Below are 20,843 nucleotides of genomic sequence, written 5' to 3' on the forward strand. Positions count from 1 at the left end.
TTTGTCGGTTATCTATGATGGAGTCTATTACAGAGAGAAGTCAGATGTTGAAGGAGGAGTCATGAATTGCAGTATCATGGGAGCTAAGGAAGGTGGGTTATGAAGCCTAGAAATCATGGGAGGGATGGATTCAAGATGGATTAAGGCTGTATGAAACCACTTGAAATCAGAGAATATAAGGTCTAACTTGACAAACAAACCTAGAATGTTGAGGCAGGAGGAATTTGGGGGAGTTTGAGAGTAAATGAAGAGAGCAGTGATGAGAAAGAGCCTCCAGGACTGGACTGTATCAATTATTATCCTCACAATTTAAGGTAGCTATAAATTTCAAGTTGTGGTAAAAGTTTTCTCTGGGTTCCTCCTTCAAATCTCTTAAAAGGGGGAAGGGTTGGACCCTTCCTCACCTGGTCCTTACTTGAAGTCCAGCAGGGGAGCCAAGTTCCTACAGTCTTGGTGCCCAAATAAGTCTTAGATGTGTGGTCTGTTCTTTGATGTCAAATCCATAGTCGAGCTCTGTAACCATCACAGGGCCCAGAAGAACATTTTCAAAGATCTCATGAAAAAATGAGAATATGTGAAATGGAAGGAGAGACCACCTTAAATCCCCAGGGTTCTCTGTGTTCAGAGGTTTTTTCAAATTTGACCCGTTGGTAGACTTGAAGAAATGGACTGAAAATTGAAAATTAATAACTTCTTTGGCTAAGCTTGAAACTGATTTCTGTTTGTCCATTTTACAAAATTAGCTATTAAAAAGTCACTATACTTAAAGTTTAGGAAAACAGAAATAAGCAACGATATTCATATCACCTTAACAGTGTAACTTAAAATTATTAGTGGTTCCTTTTCATCCTTAACAATACATATATATCTTTTCACAGCTGCAGTTAGCGTTCGTGTAATTATAGGTCTTTTTGACTTATTTTAAATGTGATATTGTCCTATGGTTTCCAAAATTATTTTAACGTTTACAATATTCCATTGATTGAACGGGCCATGATCTATTTACCTATTGGCCCTACTGTTGGGAAAAAGGCAAATTCCAAATTAAAAAAAAAAATAACACTGCAGTAAACAATTTTGGGTCTATACATTTTCCTTCTTGTAGATTATTTGTGGGGTCAAAGTATGTGTTATTAATTCTGTTTTACAGAAAAAGAGCAGATACTAGTCTCTTTTGAAAAAGTTTATTATACAAACATGAACACAAAAATGATAATAAGAAAACTATAGCTACAGTATCACCATCCAAATAAATCAGCTTGCGTCATTTTCAGTTTCCCTAGAAGTCTTGATTCAGATGTATACATCGTTTTACACACTCAACATTATAATTTGCTTTACTGTAAAATCCTCACAACCCTTTGAAAGACAGCACGCTAGTCCATAAAGTTGAACTAACCATGATCTAAGTAGCCTTCCCTTTCAACTGGTTAGGTAGTGCTGCTAATTTTTCCCATCTTTAAATCCTGTTGCAATGTTTATCACTGTCGCTAACAACTTTTTCCTATTCAAATATTGTTGCTTGGATGAATTTTGAAGATGGGATTACTGGGCCAAAGGGTATGAAGATTTTTATGACTCTTTAAAACTGACCAATTACTTTCTGAAAACACATACCAGTGTCCACTCCACTGCACCAATGCAGAGATGTGTATTTGTCTCACCTTTCCTTTTTGATAGAAAAGGTAGGCAAGTTCCTTTGTTTTTCTTGAAAAGCAGTTATTCATTCTGTGTTACATCTTCCAGTGTCTTAGAATGGAAAAAAGAGTGTATATTTTTGTTTGTGTGGATTACATGCTTATTATTGGGTCATTTATTTAGTGATGTCTTGATGGTTTTCTTATTAATTTGCATGAGTTCCTATGAGCGCATACTTTTTAACCGTTTCTCTTATTTACTGCTACTATTTTAAAAACAGTTCTCTGTGTGGCGTGGTGTGAGAGAAGCAAGAACTTAGAGAATTGCCTGTTTGAATGTGCTAGTTTTTCCTCTTGGCAATTTCTTTTGTCATTCTTCCTCAAATCATAGGTAGGTTGCTGGTCAATTTCCTTTTTTTTAATCTTTTCCACAGGTTTTCCATATTATGTTGTAATTGGCCTTTTTACATTTCTGTCCATCTCTAGACTCTTGAGATATTCACGGGCAACGAGTGTGTGTTATTCATTTAGAAGAGAATAAACATTCAGTAGACACTAGATGAACAAAAATATTTAACTCTGATCCACTGGAGGTATTTTAAGGTGGGAATCTGAAACTTCTCGCCAAAACAACGGCCGATCAGTCTTCCTAGTAACTATCAAATAATCAGTACTTTTTCTATTGGTTTGTAATGGCATTCCACCTACCTGCTTCCCTGGCACCATGTACACCTCATTATTGTTTATTTCATATCCACAGCTATTTGTTTCATTGTCACGTTTGCCCACTTGTGAGCTGAATGAATGCAGAGATCACCATCTGGTTCTTGCTCTCTGTTCTGAGGTACTTAAGAATAAATGGTAGATTCAAGTGATACATTGATATAAAACAAATTCGTAAATGCACTTGCGTCTATTTCTGGGTTTTCTGCTCTGTTCAACCATTTCTACTTAGGTACCTGGCACTTGCTAGGCTTAGGTGATAAAATAATGAGGAAGCTGTGCCTTTATTCTTGAGCCCTCATTCTAGTGGCGTGAGCAGAAGAATTGATAGGTTGCTTCAGTACAATGTAAGCCGTGATAGATGTATGTCCAGGGTTCCCTAAGAGTACAGAGAAAGGGCTGCTCGCTCTGTCGAGAATGCATGTCAGAGAAACCTTCCGGGAGGGAAGATGTCTGAGCCAGATCTTAGCGGGTGAGCAGGGGGAAGCCAGTCAAAGAAAGGAGAGGGTGTTTTCTAGGTAGGGAAATAATGCCAAGTACAATTGATCTGTATTTTTGTTTTTGAAACATTACTATCTTCATTATTGCTATGTTGTGCCTTTAAATAGTCTGTTAGGTTTTTCTCATTTTAGTGGCTTTTTGTATGGAATATTCCTTGCCTTTTTAAAAACAATTATTTTGCCTAATAAAATTTAGAATTATTTTGTTTACTTCCTAGAAAATTTGTTGGGATTTTGTTAAATGTGCAAATTAACTTGAAGAGAATAAAAATCAATTTTAGTCGGTTCAGCTAAGAGTTAGTCTCTTCATTTTATATTTATCTCTCAAAATTTTACATTTTTTAGCATAGGTTACAGCAGATCTCATGATAGTTTTTCTTTATGCATAAATTTGTGAATGTCCGCATGCATGTGCATTATATGTAAAATATATGAGTTAATGTCATAAAAGGTATGTTTTGAATAGAATTTCCTAAATTATTTTACTTTTACTTAAGAAACAAGCACAGATGTTTGCTTTGTTAATTTGGGCTAATTTCACATTGTACGTGATTGAGGTTTTCTATTTTTGTTATAAGGAAATAACATGTTGCTATAACATTTAAAAATTTATATGTGTCTCAAACTTTTGTTCTCATGTTTTTCAATATTTATCAGCAGTTTTGTCTTAGATTTTTGCTTTCTGCTTTTTAAGATGTAAAATTTAGAATTATTTAGGCCACCTTATATTTATTACTGATATTTGCTCTTTCGTTGATTATTCTGAAATCTTAAGTTGAATGCTTTGTTCATTTATCTATGGTAAGTTTAAATGCTTTTATCATGACAGAAGACTGCTTTGGCCAAATTGCATAATTTGTAGTGTTTTTAATTCTTTAAATAGGCTGGGTTCCTTTCTCAAATCACTAATTACTTAGGGGAGTGTTTTTCAATCTGAAATTCCTGGGGTTTTCTGTTAATATAAAACATACCATCCGTTTCTGCTTTCAGAGAATATAGTCGGAAAAGTTTTCTTTAATGTTTTCATTTTGAGATTATATTTCTTTCTTTTATATGATCATGGGACAAAGAGAAGTTTCTTTGATGCCATGTGTAGGAGTGTGTGTGTGATTATTTTTAGTGCTTTTCCAACTTGTAAGTTATAAGATAAAGAGCAATTATGTTTGTCAATTTTTTCCTTATTCTTCAAAGTTGTGGATTTTTGGCTTTTGTTACTCTCCTGTTCAGTATAATGGTTTAATTATGTATAATCAGCAAGACAGGAACTTCATCATTATATATTATTAATCGTAATCTCCCCTAATACTTTTTACCATGAAGTCTATTTTAAAATATTGATTTTCTTTTTATTCAAGCTTTATAGGTTAATTTTTGCCCACCAAGTTTTTCAATGCAATTCTTGACTTGGTCTTTTAATAGATTAAAACAGATGGTTTAATGTTATAGTTTCTACCTTGATTTAATATCTATTATTCTAGACATTGCCATTCCAAAATCTTACTTCCAATTAAAATATACCATAATTTGGAAGATCCTATTCTCACATTTTCTATACGCATTTTACATTCTAACAGGTTCCTTGAAATATCTCACAAGGATTCTATCATTATGTTTAATTAATTGTGCCAGGGAGTCTCGAAGGCTGATCTGCTGTTTCTCCATTGATGGGTTAGGAGGGTCTTCAGTGGGGGCTGTACATTGATCCTGAACCACAAACGTTTAGTGTTATTGAGGATAATTAAAATCAGCATCCACAGACTAAAATTAACCTGTCATTGGACTTAATTGGAGAAGCTAATTCATACATGCTACTCACAAGCTTTTTCTGAAATGTGTCTATTTCTCTGCACTCTGATCTCCGTTCCCCAGCTCTGTATCCTGGGCTCTTTTCCTTGGATAAAGTGGGGCTTGGTTGCTAATCAAACTACAGAGTTTTTACGTCTTTTTCAAAGGAGTCAAGTTGGAGGAAATGTAAAAGTTGCTGATTTATACCTACTTGCCTGTTAAAAAAATTTCCTTCCATGGAGGAAAATGAATACAGCTCTTTTTTAGTTGCCTGGTATTTCATCTGTTTTCTAATTTTGTAGTAACAATTATGTCAATTAGTTTGACTCATCAGTAACAGGCTTTCCCTCTCATTAGTGTTTATCATTTTAGCTCTGCTTCCACATGTTTTTCACCAATGCATCTTGAAAGGTGATTTCTCTGATTTCATTCTCTTTGATTTACATTTTTTTTGGTAAGTTTTCCCCCCAAATGAAACCATGTAATAAAATTATGGCATCTTTGGAGATAAATTGCACCCTGCCTGTGAATGAAATTTTTGTCATAGCCTTTTACCTTTGAGGATTCTGTAATGCTGCTTCAGCATCATTTGTAGTCAGGAGTTAAATCTGACAGGATGTAGCCTACGGTGAAAATACAATTGAGAAGGCACACAGGTTGTGTCGTGTACTGGAGATGTAAAATTAGTCTTCGATTTCCTAGGTGAGGAAATGATCTCTCTACCTTATCATGTAATTATGAGAATCTATTGAGGTATGTCATTACTCCTTTATAAACTTCAAAAATGGATAACAGCATTCTGGAGTCCCAGGCTGATAGGTAAGTAGGTAAATCACAGTATCAATACAATGTAGGATTATAAAAGAAATCAGAACAAATTAATGGAGGGTTCAAGGAAGAATGATAAGGGTGATGATATGAGAATGGGATCTTGAAGGATGATATCCTGTGATAGGGTGGTGCTACGTGGAAGGGCATTCTAGGTGGATGGAATAGTATGTGCAAAAACATGACACCTGGAAGGCCAGGAGAGGTGAGAGGCTGAAATGGAGGATTGAGTGTGGTGTATTCTGCCATGATAGGGGATTAGGGTTAGGGTATTGTGTGGAAGAGGATGAAAACTGGACCAGGGATGGGCAACGGGCTTAAAAGGTGTCTCATCCATAGGCTGACCAGGAATGCTAAGGTAGCCTGATTAAAAATATTTTACCTGATAAGAGCAAGCAGACTGGCTTCTTCACTGATTTAGACGGGAGTGGTAAACTATAGAAAAAGGAGCCTGTCCAGGTCTTTAGGAAAGCAGTAGAGGATGGCTGTTCCCTTACCTTCACCAAGTGCTGGGGACTCCCCAGTTCCAGGCCATGTATTACCTTATAATGAGCTCTCGTTTATAAAGCAGCCTGTGTGACTCTCTCACTAAGAACTACAGTGGCTTAACTAACATGTTAGGCCACTGATCAAAGAGATGCAGAAGAGAAGTTAACCTGAAAATTTATTTCTGCGGCAGAGTCAATGGGAGTAACTGATTTATCAACTGTGAAAGTGGAATTCCCTAAAGAAGTGGACAAGGGTGCTTTCCTTCTTACCAATCATTATTTTTATTAATATATTTTACAAGACTGCAGTTGAAATAATATTAAATACAAATTTTTTTATACAGAAAGTGTAATAAAGTTAAAATAGTTCCTTGTAATTCATAGCATTATTGCAATGCTTACAAAATTTTTGCATAGAGTGTGCAAGGATTGATGTTATTCAGAACAAAACTAAAAAGCTCTTCTTACATCACACCCAAACCCAGAGAAAAACAACCAAATCAAATAAAAAAATAATCCAGAGGCTGAACTCAAGTGCTTTATGGGAATGGGGTTCCTTTTTCAAAAGCTCCGAGCAAATGGGACTTGTACGACCTTATTTTTACTGGGTAAAGCACCAGAACCTGGCTTCTCCAGGAGTGCATTTAGCCAGTGCAATGATGGACGGTCCCCTACCTTTCCCTTCTCAAACACGACCTCTTTAAGAAATGTGTCTCTGCTTCTTCGTGGCCTCAAAAAGAGAGGAACTTGATTGGGGAGGTGATTAACAGATGGAAAACTCTGTTCCCCCCATCACCAAACACTGGATATAAATTAGGTTAGTTTTGTGTCCACCCCAAATTCAGGTTTGCCGACTCTTCCTTCAACTTTGCCAGGATCTCTCCTCTCTACTAGGGAACCTGATTGCTGGCTCTGGTGATGTGAGTTCCATGAGACCCTTTAAAGGTACCCCTTCCTGATTTGCCATCTGGACACACAGACCAGTAAAAGAAAATCCCCGAAAGACTTCCCCTGAAGCAGGAGATGTGACATTTTTTAGCTCGTGCCATTACTAAGGTTTAAGGGGTAGCTGAGCCACAGGATCATGACAGGACCCTGGTTGGCACTGGGGTTGACTGTGTTAGGAGCAGTGAGGGGCTGTGTCCACAGCCCTCTAGGGGATCAGACATGTGCTGTTGAGAAAGCACAGAAAAGCCAGGTTGGACCCCACCCTCTGCTGCTGTGGTCACTCGGCTCTGGATGTGGGCAGGCTGACAGCAGGACCTGCAGGAGGGCACACTGGTTTAACCTGTTTGGATGGTCCTTGGCTGAGTTAATTCTTCAAAACGATCTTCTCTTTTAACTCTTAGAGATCAAACCCTGATCCCTTGGCTTAGAAGATGAAAGTGCCCTAAAGCCACCAAGTTGTAAGGAACTTCAGATGCACTCATCTTCTCCCTCAGTCGTTGGAATGCCACAAACCTCTTTTCTGAAACTAGGACACCAAGTGTCAAATGTACAGGTTCAAGGTTAAAGGGCGCCACTGTTGCAACAAGAATTGGCAGGTGGGTCCCATTTCCAACTCAGATCAATTGATAGTGTTGGCCTGAGTGCTTTGGTGAGAAAAATTCTGCACACGGGGAGGGTGATAGGCCATTAATGATGACTGACAAGGTATGAGGTATGGGATTCAAATGATTATCCCACAGTGGCCAGCTTGGGTCCCGAATGCCTAATGCTAATTGAATTCTTTCTAGTCTTATTTTCTTGTAGGGAAATAGGGATGATCGAGTTCCTTTCTATTTATTTGATTCTTTCCTGGAGTCTTGCTGCAACTAAAAGTAGGGAAGAATAATAACCAAATGGTATCAAAGACCTCACTTAAAATAAGACATTTGTCTCTCGAAGTGAGGTATAGTGGAAGGAGAGGTATGTGAGCAGAAATGCTGATTTGTTTAGCCGCAACTATAGATCACTGAGTATTAAAGTTTTCTCTTAAATGTAAGGCTGACAGCCCAGGCATCTTCAAATTTGTAAGGACAAGAAGCCTGATTTACTTAACAAGAATCATAGACCAAACTTTTTTTTTTTTTTGGTTCCAGATTCTATTACTCAGGCAGATCTTCTATATTTTCACCGTAGGTATCTCTCTTTCAGTACTATATGCTGTCACAGATGAGAAACGAGAGAAAGAAGGGAGATAGAAGTTTTATAGCCTGATCCACCCAAGAAGGACTCTTCTAAAAACTGGTAGGAGACACTTCTTAACAGCTCGAAAAATAGTTTGACACGTTGGTGACTTCACAGCACAGTGGCCTGGAGTTAGACCTGCATTCCAGCTCTGCCTTTTTCTAGCTAGTGGCTTTGAGTAAGTTTCGCAGCCTTTCTAAGCCTCAGTTTCCGCATCTGTAGATTGGAACCATCATGGAATCTAACTCAAAGGATTGTTTTGAGGATGAAATAAGTGACTGTGTATAAAACACTTAGCACAGTGGCTAGTGCACAGTAAGTGCTCAATGAATATTAGTGAATAAAATATTATAATTGGAGAAATAGAATCCAACTCTTGCCATGTCTTCGTGGAGGCTTTGCGTCCAAGGAGACCTCTTCGACCTTATGCAAAATTCATGGGTGTGATTCTTTTTGAGGAGAAGTTTCAGAACTTTGCTCAGATTCTCAAAAGAACCTATGACCCCCAAAATGTTAGGACCTCACGAATTATATGACTATGGGGACTAAAGAAGCACCCATGTCTTCTTTGTCAACGAATATCACCTTCCTGCCCTCAGACAGTCCTCTGCTCTACTGCTGCTGTGTAACCTCACGGATCTGCTTGGGATTTAGAAAATCGGAGCTCTCTCTGATTTCACCAAAATAACCCAAATGTAGAAGTAGGCTGCAAAGACAGTGGAAGAAGTGGGACTACTAGGCGAGTCTAGGAGTGCAGAGTAGATTTTATGTAAGACAGATGTTTCCTTCTCTCTTCGCCCAAAGAGGGCAGCCTCATGCTCGTTTTATTTATCTGACCTTAGCTGATGCTCAGCGATGAAGCAAATCCCTTCAGTCCCTAGTGAGGGTGTCCAAACGCCTCATGAGGCATTTTGGAACACTATTCTGGTTTCCCATTGCGACAGCTGGATTTGGACTCTAAAAATACTTCTTGCCTATAGCAACTATTCCTCTGTTCGGTTGCAAACCTCACGGAAGTGGAACTGATATCACTACTTGTTGGGCAGAAGTTAAGGAGACAGCATTGCTGTCGGTGTGTTTGAGACTGTTTACTGATGGGTTTAATAACATCGTTAATGCTGTTCTGACATCACACCTCCTGTCAGCTCTTGTTTTTTCAAGGGAAGATGCTAACTTCCTACTCTGTTAGTATCTATAAAAGAAAGGGGGGGGGGGAATAAAACCAAAGAAACTAGCCCATGGAGCATGGATCACCCCACATGGGATGTTTTCTTTTATCCTTGTGCTCTAACAATGCTCAAAGGAGGACTTCCCACAACTAATTCTTTTCCCTTTGCCATTCAGACCTGTCTTGAGAAATTTCAAGGACTCTATTATGAAGAAAGCTTTTAAGAACCACAGAAATCACATTGCTTTTGAAAGCGCTAATGCATGCGGTGTGCCTTGCCGGCTGAAGCAGCGGCTTCAGAGTGCTTTATCTCTTATCAGTGGTCTGGCTTTGTGAATGAGAAATTCAGAGGCAACTGTGTAATGTTAAATTCTGATTACCACAAAGAAAGAGATGCATCTGACATCCCAGTGCAGTAGCTTTGACTTTTTTTTTTAAATTAAATTATTTATTTATTTACTTTTGGCTGTGTTGGGTCTTCGTTTCTGTGTGAGGGCTTTCTCTAGTTGTGGCAAGTGGGGGCCACTCTTCATGGCGGTGCGCGGGCCTCTCACTATCGCGGCCTCTCTTGTTGCGGAGCACAGGCTCCAGACGCTCAGGCTCAGTAGTGGTGGCTCACAGGCCCAGTTGCTCCACGGCATGTGGGACCCTCCAGACCAGGGCTCGAACCCGTGTCCCCTGCATTAGCAGGCAGATTCTCAACCACTGCGCCACCAGGGAAGCCCCAGCTTTGACTACTTTAATGGAAATACATTGGGACTAGGGGAGCCTTCCAAGGAGGAGAAAGTGATGAAAGACCAAAAGAAAGACATTTTATCTTTGAGATAAAAGGCCTGTTTCCTATGGTTGTTTCTTTTATTATGACTTTTTCCGCCCCCCTGCTACTGGGGCGCCATGCAAATGTATCATTCCAGGAACTGCTGTGTTATCCTTTTTGTGCCTAAGATTTCCTGGAGCAGAGGAAAGAGAGGAAAGCGGTTTTGTTTACAACTCAACTTAGATTTTCACCTTTCAGAGAGCCTTAAAAAATAAGGATCAAGTGCTTAGATGGGGATTTACCTCCTCGGTCTAAACATCAGGCTACCTTTTGCCTAAAATAAACAAATGCAAGATACTGTCATGTAGCTGTTCCTGTGAAAGGCCAATTTAATCCTCTTTTAGTTGAATACAGATAAAATGCTGAAGGACTCCTTTAACTAATGCTGATTAGGGTCTGGTAAATGGTATTTTTATTTAAAAAAAACAAAAACAAAAACACCTTTCCTCCCAAACAGGAATACTCATACTTACAAAGAATCATTCGTAACTGATGCTATTTTAACAATATTAAATATGAGTATAAAGCTTTGGATTAGCAATAGGGATGCTGAGTGAAGGGACAAATCTCTGGTAGGAACCTGCCTTACCACACAGAGGCAGAGGCAGTGATGCTGGAATTCAAAATAGATCTTTTTTTTTTTTTTTTTTTTGTAAATCTCCTACGCCAAAGAACAAAGACCCAGATCCTTGGAAACAACATCAAACTGGCATTAATCTGGTCCCCGCCCTCCACAAATCCCAGCAACAGATTCATGAAATAATTCTACATTTTTTTGTCCTACATATTTTCAGATGTTCCTTTGAATATTTCTAATTATGTGTTGGTCCCACCAACCCTTCAGGCCTGATGTGGTTGTAGGAAAGCGAGTCCTCTGTGGGTGTGAATAACCGAGGTAATGGATGCCAAAAAGATAGGTTAAGTCAAAAATATTCTTCAGGGGACCATGGATTGGACATCTTTCTGGAATATGGGAAGGTGAGATGAAAACCTCTAGGCGGAGATTGCAGAAATAGTCTCTTCAGGAAAGAGACTCTACATCAAAGGACCCCTGCTTCACTTCTTGTCACACAGTGATGCTGACTGAAGGAACCCCTTGTATTTATATATGAAGGGTTCTAGGAAGAACCTTTTGGAGGATCACAGCTTTCCTCTTCCACTAAACCCTTCCCCAATTCCGTCTTCCCTGTTTCCAAGAATCCTGTGAGCCTGTGTTTCTCAGACAAGGGGATCTCTTTTACATGCAGTGTAAGGCGGACCATCTTTTCTATAACCACATATTTATATTCCCAAGCATGCATGGAAATGTAGTGCTGTCCTCTGCTTTCTCTCCTGCTGTGTCCAACACAAATGAGGCTACAAATGACCTCTATGTCAGGAGTCAGCAAACTTTTACTAAAGAACCAATTAGTAACTATTTTATGTTTTGTGGGCCAAGAGGTCTCTGGCACAGATATTCAACCCTGCTGGTCCGGTATGCAATCAGCCATACATAACAAGTAAGTGGATGGATGTGGCTGTGTTATAATCAAACTTTATTCACAAAATCAGGTGATGAGTCCCATGTGGTTTCGGGACCAGAGTTTGTTGACCCCTGTGCTAGAGTCAAGCCTCAAGCAATCTTTGGTCTATGGTGCTGGGTATACAATGGAAATGATCCAAGGGAAAACTGACCTAAAGCAAGTTAAAAGCCAATGCAAGTTTATAGGCTCTGTCTCTTGGGTAACAGAAAGATACAGCTTTGTATCAAGTTTCCACCTGGACTGATGTCACCAAAAGGGCTTTCGAAAATCTCTTAAGACTAAACTTTAACAACTTATTGAGCAGATACCCAGTAGAAGTAGGTGCTAAACATATTTGGAGATCAACTTTTAATTTATAAAACTTTTCTGAAGAATATTAACGTACTGGAACTTCTAGAATATTGAAAATTCATGTAAACTCTTTGTTATGCCACCCGCTGCTCAATATACTGAGAGATGTGATCTTCTAGAAGATATTGTATATAAGATTAGAAAGGATCTCAGTTTTATAAATTAAAGGTATCAGACTTTAATGTAAAAGAGATTTTTTTTTCCAGAATTCAGGTAAAACTTTTTCTCATGACCAGGGACAGGTATTCTAGTTGGAGGAAGTTGGGAGAAAAAAAATGTACATTGAAGGACTTAATATGCAATTACTGAATTCTAAAGTCTGAACTGAAATACATAATTTAATCCACGCCAAACTGCCTGCTCATTACCTGATATACCGTAGTCACTTAGCACAAATGAAAATCAGAATTTTCTATCCTGTCTGTCCCCAGAGGTGCTTGATTTCTATTCGTGGTTGCTATTGATTTTATTCTATTTGTGATCTGAGTATATTTAGGATTAATTTTTGCAAGTGGCATCACACCAGTCTTTTTTATTGGCATAAAATTTCCAAGGTGCTGATCTCAGACTTTCATTTAACGATTAGAACAAAATTAGATGAAAGCGGTTCAGGGAACCTTCCGTTTCTTCGTCATCCTTAGAATATGTACTTGAGATGACAAAATGCAAAGATGGTCTGTCTGCTTAAAAAACAAACAAACAAAACAAACAAACAAAAACCTCTGTCTTCAGGTACTTAGCCACAAAGGACCTTATAGGTACTACTGTTGATCTGAAAGATACGGGGTAGATGCTCCCAGACGCCAAGGAGGGCCTTTCCTGGCTTGGAAAAACTCTGGGTGTGGTACTTGCAGATTCTGGCGGTGTGATCCTACAGGATATAAATACTACTGAGCCAGAGCAATTGCATATCTCTTTATGGTTTTCCTTTTTAGACTCTAGTGCTGCACACTAAGCAATCTTACGGTCTCACCCTTGAGCAACCCAATTCTTCTGTACGGATATTAAGCAGGAGTGACTGGAGGGACCCTGGGGTCCGGGAGCCAGCAGGGCCACTGGTCAGGCTGGAACCATCCCTCCTCCCCCCACTTCTAAGTGACTAAGGAACACACAGCTTGCTTTTACCTTCCACACGTGCAAAACTCAGCCCGATGCTTGAGTGTCATCTCAAAAATACCAAACCTCTTATTCATTTCCTATAGCACATCTCCTCACTGCTTGTGAAGTAAGAAAAAGCAGAACCCTGTTGAGGAAAAAAAAACAACAAACAAATGCCATTCAGGCCTACAAATATGACTTCGTTTAGGACTGTGGGGCTACTGCTTGCCAAGTGGCATCCAGGATGGTCGAAAGCAGTTACGTCTCCCTTCCAGGCTCCTAGGCGTCCACATCTGTCAGCCACTTGGTTTGCCTACTAGCTGTTGAGATGCCCAGTCATTGTGAAACCCTTCCCCTCCGATCACTCAAAATAAACTACAGGTAACACAAGATAAATATTGGATGTGCTTCTCCTTGCTGAGTGCATTGTCGTAAGGCATAGGCACGTATCCCCCTCTTTGAACAGAGATAGTGTAATCCCCTGTCCCAGCACAAGAGCTGGCCAGGGTGACCCTGGAGCACGATGATGAAAGTGGGGTGATGGGAGGTAGCTGATGGCGGGAATTAGGGAGCTGCTTCCGCATACGGGGGAGTGGGTACCGTTGGGCCCCCCGGCGACACAGTGATTCTAATAAAGACACTTGACTCAGTCTATATTAATTTTCAGCGAGCGTTTCTGGGGGCATGGGGTACTTTAGATCTGTGATTCTTGGGTCACTGTTCTTAGAGAAGACAATGGTCAACTTAGGAAAATGAATATCCCAATACTGAACAAATATATAAGAAGATTGAAGGCAGAGAGTTTGTGCATACTTTTAGAAATGAAACGCATGCTTCTAAATTACCTACCAGTCCCCAGAAACGTATTTTAAAATAATTTGGTTTCCTTCGCCACTCTTTGATTTCCATCTCCCAATAGCTTCTCTTGGGGGTAGGGGTTCCACTCTTAAAGATCTGGATTGACGTGATCATTTTGGGTAGCAGTCTGTTGGATAAAGTCAACAGGAGTGAGGATGTAACAGATTTTGAGCCATTTTTTCACTTCAAACAGAGACCTATTGCCCATTTATTCTTAGTCTGTCAGGCCATTGAGGAGCTTCTAGCCGACTGAGGAGCAACCGTTTTCCTATTTTGTGCTGACTCACAGCTCCTGTTTTGACTGTGGGATAATACGTGAGTTTGAAGGAAGTCATAAGCTCACAGGAGTTGGGTGAGCCTTTCAAACTTTGCTAAAATCCATCCTCCTAGTTCATCCAACCACAAGAGCCCAATACATTTGGATGCAAAAGCAGCACAGCCACGTTGAGTTCCTCTGTCTGACTTCTACGGCACTGCCCCATCCCTGACTTGAAGGGGGAGAAGTTGGCCAGCTGCACAAAAGCTAATAAAGTGTCTGCTTTTACTACAAGGGTCTCAGCCCTTGGGTGTGGCTTGCAAATTCCCGCCATCACTGCCTTGTAATGACACTAGAGGAAAAGACAGGCTGTTACTCACACGTGTAGGCGAATATTCACTAAGTGTCGATACACTGTGTGATTCTGCAGGGTCTGGGGAATATGGGGCCCGAATTAGTGTTTTGATTTTATCATGTATGTGGTGGGGTTGGGATGGCAATGACAGTGGATATCACAGGGTCACCCATGGTTCCTTTTGTACTGAAACCTCATTTTATACAGAGGATATATATATTTATTTATATATATTTATATATATTTATATCACCCACACACGCAAACTCACACACACACACACACACACACACACACACACACACACACACACACACACACACACACAAGGTCTTTGATAGGCTTTCTGTGTTCTAGTAAAAATAGCTGGCAGCCAGGGTCTAAAGCCGAAAAAGGCCTGGATGCTGCCAACAATGTCCACTATGCATCATCTCTCACAGGCAGACACTCGTGTTTATCTGACAAGTGGAACCGGTTCCTGCCTGGGACAGGAATAATCTCCCATTGGCGCAGACGCAGATCTCGAAGACCTTCTGCCTTGTTCCTGTGGGCGTGTAGGATCCATGAGGCAGTCTAGGTAGTTTGATTTTCGCAGCATCTAACTTAATCTAAAGAGACAGGAAGGAAGAGTTAGAGCCTGTCATTTATCCTCTTGACATTCCGAAACAGGGGATGAATGTTCAGTTGAAATCAAACGAGCACCTACTATGTGTTTAGAATTGTTGGCACTGGGAATTCAGGGATGAACAAGACAGATAAAGTCTCTACCCTCCCAGAAGCTTGTATTCTAGCCAGACAGCGTTGCACTGGCAACGTCATGTATATATTAGCATTTCGTAAAAGTGTATCATGTAGAACGTGAAGGGATTCCTAGAGTGAAGTAAACTTGGAAATGACGGGGTAACAATTTTCTTTAGTATGGGACTTCTCAGACCCTAAATACATCTATGTGCACGGTGGGCCTTCAAGAATATGCAGTACTTCCAGTCTTAAATGATGGTCAAGATTATAACTGATTCCTCCAGGGTCCACATTCTGATAGCTGTTCAACTGTATCTGTGATGTAGTCGCTACTTCTAAATGTATGTGGTTGGGAGTCTGCAGCTGTCTACAGAGACACTTTCGATAACTGAAAGCTCTATCTGACTAGCTCTTTTAAAACAAATATAGCACATGCCAAACCAATCAAAAGGCAGGCTTGGTATACAGAGGCAGGTGGAGACTGATAACCTGTAAGTAGATATGGAAGGTGGAATAGAGTTTTGCTTTAAAAACACATTTTTTCTCTTTTAAATAAAATCTTAAGTAGAAAAAATCACTTATGAACACGATAAAGCCACTTTCAAAAGTTTGCATTCGAATCATATTTTCTTTGGGGGTTTGGCTTACCTTGCTTGCAAAAGCACGAACAGCTATTCTGTTCACCAAGGCGGGACTGTGTTGGGCTAAGAGAATGAATGTGTGCAGTCTCTCATCTCTTAGCCTCTTGCTGCCTGGTTAAGTTTGGCTTGTTCTTATTTGGGATAGCTGTTGGATCTGACTTTTCCATTTTCAGTGAAAGTAGAAACATACAATGTACACTTAAAAATGTCTACCAGGGCTTCCCTGGTGGCGCAGTGGTTGAGAGTCCACCTGCTGATGTAGGGGACGCAGGTTCGTGCCCCGGTCCGGGAAGATCCCACATGCCGCGGAGCGGCTGGGCCCGTGAGCCATGGCCGCTGAGCCTGCGTGTCCGGAGCCTGTGCTCCGCAGCAGGAGAGGCCACAACAGTGAGAGGCCTGCACACTGCAAAAAAAAAAAAAAAAAATGTCTACCAGCAACTAAGTTCCTCTTTAAACAGACGTGTGTGATATGCAGTTTAATTATACCAGCCAACTAAATCTTACTTTAAGGTGATGAGAGAGTTTGGAAATAGCATTCATTTTTACAGATGTCCTTATAATTCTGTTCTTGCGATACATACTATTACCTCAGCACTTTTACGGATAATGAATTATAACTTTTATGTGTTGTGGGTTTGGCTTCTAATCGTGCCGTTCAACATATTTGTTCCAGAAATAAAACCTTCCGATTGGCACTTTTTGCTGTCACACTGTAGGATCATTACACTGTAGGATAAACTTCAGAGGCAAAGGGAGTGATGCGTCTTAGGAAACATTGGGTCGTTGGAGCTGTGTCTCTCTGGGCTTCTGTTCCTCTCATGCTTACCTCTCCATCTTTGGACTCCAGTCTCAGCTCTGTTCTGCAGGTGGCTTCCATGTTGCCAGCTTCTGCATTTATTTCTACTCCTTTTGGGGCCTCCATCACCAGAGACCGGGTGGGGGACTCCAACCTGAAATATGCACAAGACTAAGATCAAAGATCCCATTTCACTGTTTTAGTAAAGTTCGGAGGAAGTTGGTGCTCTGAGCGTTGAGATAACATTTCAGTATCTGATCAAGGAATTCTAGCTTTGCATGCCTGATCAACTTTATGAGGGTGGACATAACGTATCTGGGCTTTATCTTCACTGCATATCACAAAGATTGTACGGAAGGTGTTCTAGGATCCTGGCTTCATTCTATCTTGCACCCAGTCAATTATTGCTTCATTAGCATGATTAACCAAATTCTTACATAAGTTCTGTTTATTTCTAGAGTAAGGCAATCTCAGGTCTAAACTGAGCTTCCTGAAATGAGCAGATATTCTTTCCACGTCGCCCTACTTTCTTTGTCTTCCTGGAAGCAGAATTGGATAGAGGTTAAGAAAATAGACCTAGGGGGCTTCCCTGGTGGCGCAGTGGTTGAGAGTCCGCCTGCCAATGCAGGGGACACGGGTTCGTGCCCTGGTCCGGGAAGATCCCACATGCTGCGGAGCGGCTAGGCCTGTGAGCCAGGGCCGCTGAGCCTGCGCGTCTGGAGCCTGTGCTCCGCAACGGGAGAGGCCACAATGGTGAGAAGCCCACGTACAGCAGAAAAAAAAAAAAAGAAAGAAAATAGACCTAGGAGTTGGACATGGCTAACTCAAACCATGGGGCTGCCACTGTATGACCTTGGGCAAGTCCTTCTTCCCTCCTCTCTTTTCCAAAATTTCTCAAAGCCTCAGTTTCTTCATCTCTAAAGTGCTTCAAATGGTGCCTGGCACATTGGAAATGTATAATTAATAAGTGTTAAATATTACTATTACTGCTGTTTCTGTCGTTATCGTAAAGAAATCGTAAAGAAATCTCAGGCCTTACTCAAATAGGCAATTGTCAAAAGAAAACTCAGAACAGATAAGTTAGAGGGAAGTGATTTGACTACAGAGGGACAGCATGAAGAAGAGATGTTTTCTGGTGATAGAACTGTTCTGTATCTTGACTGCAGTGGTGGTTATGTGCCTCCATGTGTTTATGCAAACTTACATAATTATACCTCCCAAGAGTGAATTTTATTGTATGTAAATTAAGTAAGTTGAGAGAAGGAGAATCAGCCACATTCTATGCTAATTATTAGGGCAAAAGAGGATAATGCTTCGCAGAAAGATTTTTGCCTAACTCATTTTATGCAAAAAATATGAACTAAAACCCAACCATCCTCTAAATATTCCAGATTTTAATACTATCTCCAAATTGAACTGAATGACGATCCCCTTCTCTGTTATAAAGTATCCCAACTTAGGAAGCATGGACCTCAGGAGTGGCCACCAAGCCACTCTAAATCAGACCAATTTTCTGCATTTCATTTCTCCACTCCTAACTTTCAGACACGTTGAACGTGTTTAAAAGGAACATCATCTTCTCTGCCAACTGCTGACTCCATGTTCTGCTTCTACCAGCCCCCACGGGTAGGACACACCCTCACGGGCATCAGTAAGTGGCGGGCAGAGCAAGGCGATCTGTGGGGCGCCACCCTGAGCCATCCCAAGCTACATTCCACAGGTGCCAAGGCAGGGCTCTTCCCCACTTCCCAGGTCTGGGTCCCTGAGGTGTGCTTCAGAGAGCAGGCTTCTCCACTGATTTTTGTGCTCCCCCTGCCGTGGCTCATCCAGAGTCTAAAAGAGAAACAACAGGTGTCTAGTCCTAAGCAAAGGATTGGCTTGAGCTTCTCTTTCACTCCTTCTTTCCATTCGGACCTCACCCCTTTGTGTGTGGCAAAGATCCCCTATCCTACCATCTCATCCTCACAAGACCTTCACCAAGCGGGTGCTGAGCCGGGTGTGGTTCTACCTCGAACTGTGGTTGACTTCCTTTGCCTGTGGTTTTTCTCACTATAACGTCAGCTCGAGGAAGGGGGTCTTGTTGCTAGAGTGGCAGGGAATGATGTCTGTGCGGCACAGCCTTGTCTAGGACCTTAATCCAACGCATCAAGCTCTTCCTATAGCTCACGTCTAAAATCCGAAGATGGTTTTCCGCCATTTTCTTTGCTTCTCTCCTATAAGGTCTGGCTGACTCACACCCCTTATCCTAGTGTTGTTTAACACCTTCTGTTTTCACTGCTATTGAGACCTTTCCCCTCATGGCATAAGCTTCCCTTCTGACAGTACTGCCAGCTCTCTTCCACATTTGTTCACCCTCTTCTCCAGGGCACTGCCATCCTCCACCTTCCCCAGGGGAGAGCCCTCACGCCATCTTCTCTGTTCCCCTTCTTCCCTCCCTCTCTCCCTTCCTCACTGCATCAGTTAACGCAGTTTTTAACTCACGACTTCTCCCTACTTAATACATTAGTTCATCTCTAACCTGGACTGTTGAAACCTCCCAAGTTTTGTCTCTAATTCTTCCTTTTTTTCCCCTAGTGTACTTGACACAAAGTGAAGTCAGGTGTGTGTACTTCACACACACCTGAAGTCAGTTTTGAACATGTCACTTCTCTTATCAAAACCTTCACACATTTCTAAGAAAAGATAGGAACTCTTGGACGTATTTGCCCATTTAGAGCTTGATCTGACCTATTTTGTTAGTCTTATTTCTTTCCATAAACATCAGCTATGCTTTACTGAATACTCACGAGGTGATGGACACTGTGGAACGTGCCTTATATGTGTTCTCTCATTCAATCCCCACAAAAATCCTATGCCTTTGGCACTCCTTCAGTCCTGATTGTACAAGCAAGGACGCTAAGGTAAATGACTTGCTCAGGGTTGCACGCCTAGTAAAAGGGCAAAACTAAGATTCAAACCCAAGCATGTGGTCCAGTATTCCGTATCACTTCCAGAAAAACTGGCCGCCTTTCCTGTCTCTCATATCTTCACGCCATTCTTCGTAATTAAATGTCAAATCTATCTTCATGGAATATGCACTTGTATTTCCAAAACTAGCCTCCATAAATAAGGGTAAGTACTACATATGGCTCAGTGAGACATACTTCCTTCCCTACAACAGTCCTCACAACTTACTGAAAAGGTTGCCATCAGTGACATCAAATCCAGGATATGGTGAATGTGTTCATACTTGGTATGTAGCCTTCAAAGTGGATGATTCATACAAAAAGATAGTTGAGAGGGAAAAACTCAAAATAGAAAAAAAAGTTTGGAGCTGGGAGAACTTTATCAGATGGAGTGTTGGCATTTTAGTCATGTGAATTCACTTTATCCTTGCCGCCTCCCATGGGCTTTGAAATCAGCAGGAGGGCTCCCAGGCCAGAGAAGTGGACTCAGAAATGACTGCTGCCTTTTCCCCTCTCACAGCCTTGGAAGTACCAGGATGACAAGGAAGGGGGCTACCCTGAAACTGTCTCCCAGTGTGAGAGGCTAAGGTAAGGTAGAATTGAGAATTTCCTGGCAGCAGGGACAAAACGGTAACTGGCTTTGTGTTTCATACCTCATCTGAACGCCCTTTGTCCTTCAGGCAGACTTAATAGTTTGTTCACATGCTAAATCTTTCCACTGTAAAAAAAAAAAAAAAAAAAAAAAGCTCCTACAAGAGCCCTGTAGGGCCTGCAAAGAGCAGGCAAAGCACTCTTGCAGTGATGTCAGTCAATTTCTGACCATAGATGAACAACCAAAACACCACTGCTTAGATAGTGTTGAGCAAGGAACATGGAGGGAGGCTTCCTCCTGATTTGGGGGGCGCTGGTGACAACGGAGGGTCCTGCTGGCTCTTGGAAATGAATACTGCTCCCGTTAGGAGCACATGCAACTCCCGTCTGGGAGGACTGAAGGATCTGAGAATGGAAGAAAGTCTAGGAAAGGAGGTCCAAGGCTGGGCCATGCCCTCCAGAACAGGGGTTCTCAAACAGGAGCAGCAGAATCCCCTGGAGGGCTTGTTAAAACTTAGGTTGCCAGGCTCCACCCCTGAGTTTGATACAGTAGGTGAAGGGTGTTGCCTGAAT

The 20,843-nt window shown here is 41.1% G+C and overlaps 1 protein-coding gene across 1 annotated transcript in view; it reads right to left on the bottom strand.

The window, feature by feature from the left end:
• Positions 1-14,828: 14,828 nt before the first annotated feature.
• SGCD (sarcoglycan delta) overlaps positions 14,829-20,843 on the bottom strand; it is a 1,599,257-nt gene continuing 1,593,242 nt past the window's right edge. The window contains exons 12-13 of the mRNA XM_060008456.1: positions 16,765-16,888; positions 14,829-15,164 (exon numbers count right to left, since the gene is read on the bottom strand). Coding sequence (XP_059864439.1) covers positions 14,991-15,164; positions 16,765-16,888 — 298 coding nt within the window. The 3' untranslated portion in view covers positions 14,829-14,990. The remainder of the gene's footprint in view (positions 15,165-16,764; positions 16,889-20,843) is intronic.

This window comes from Delphinus delphis, chromosome 3 (genome assembly GCF_949987515.2).
Source record: "Delphinus delphis chromosome 3, mDelDel1.2, whole genome shotgun sequence".
Taxonomy (NCBI): domain Eukaryota; kingdom Metazoa; phylum Chordata; class Mammalia; order Artiodactyla; family Delphinidae; genus Delphinus; species Delphinus delphis.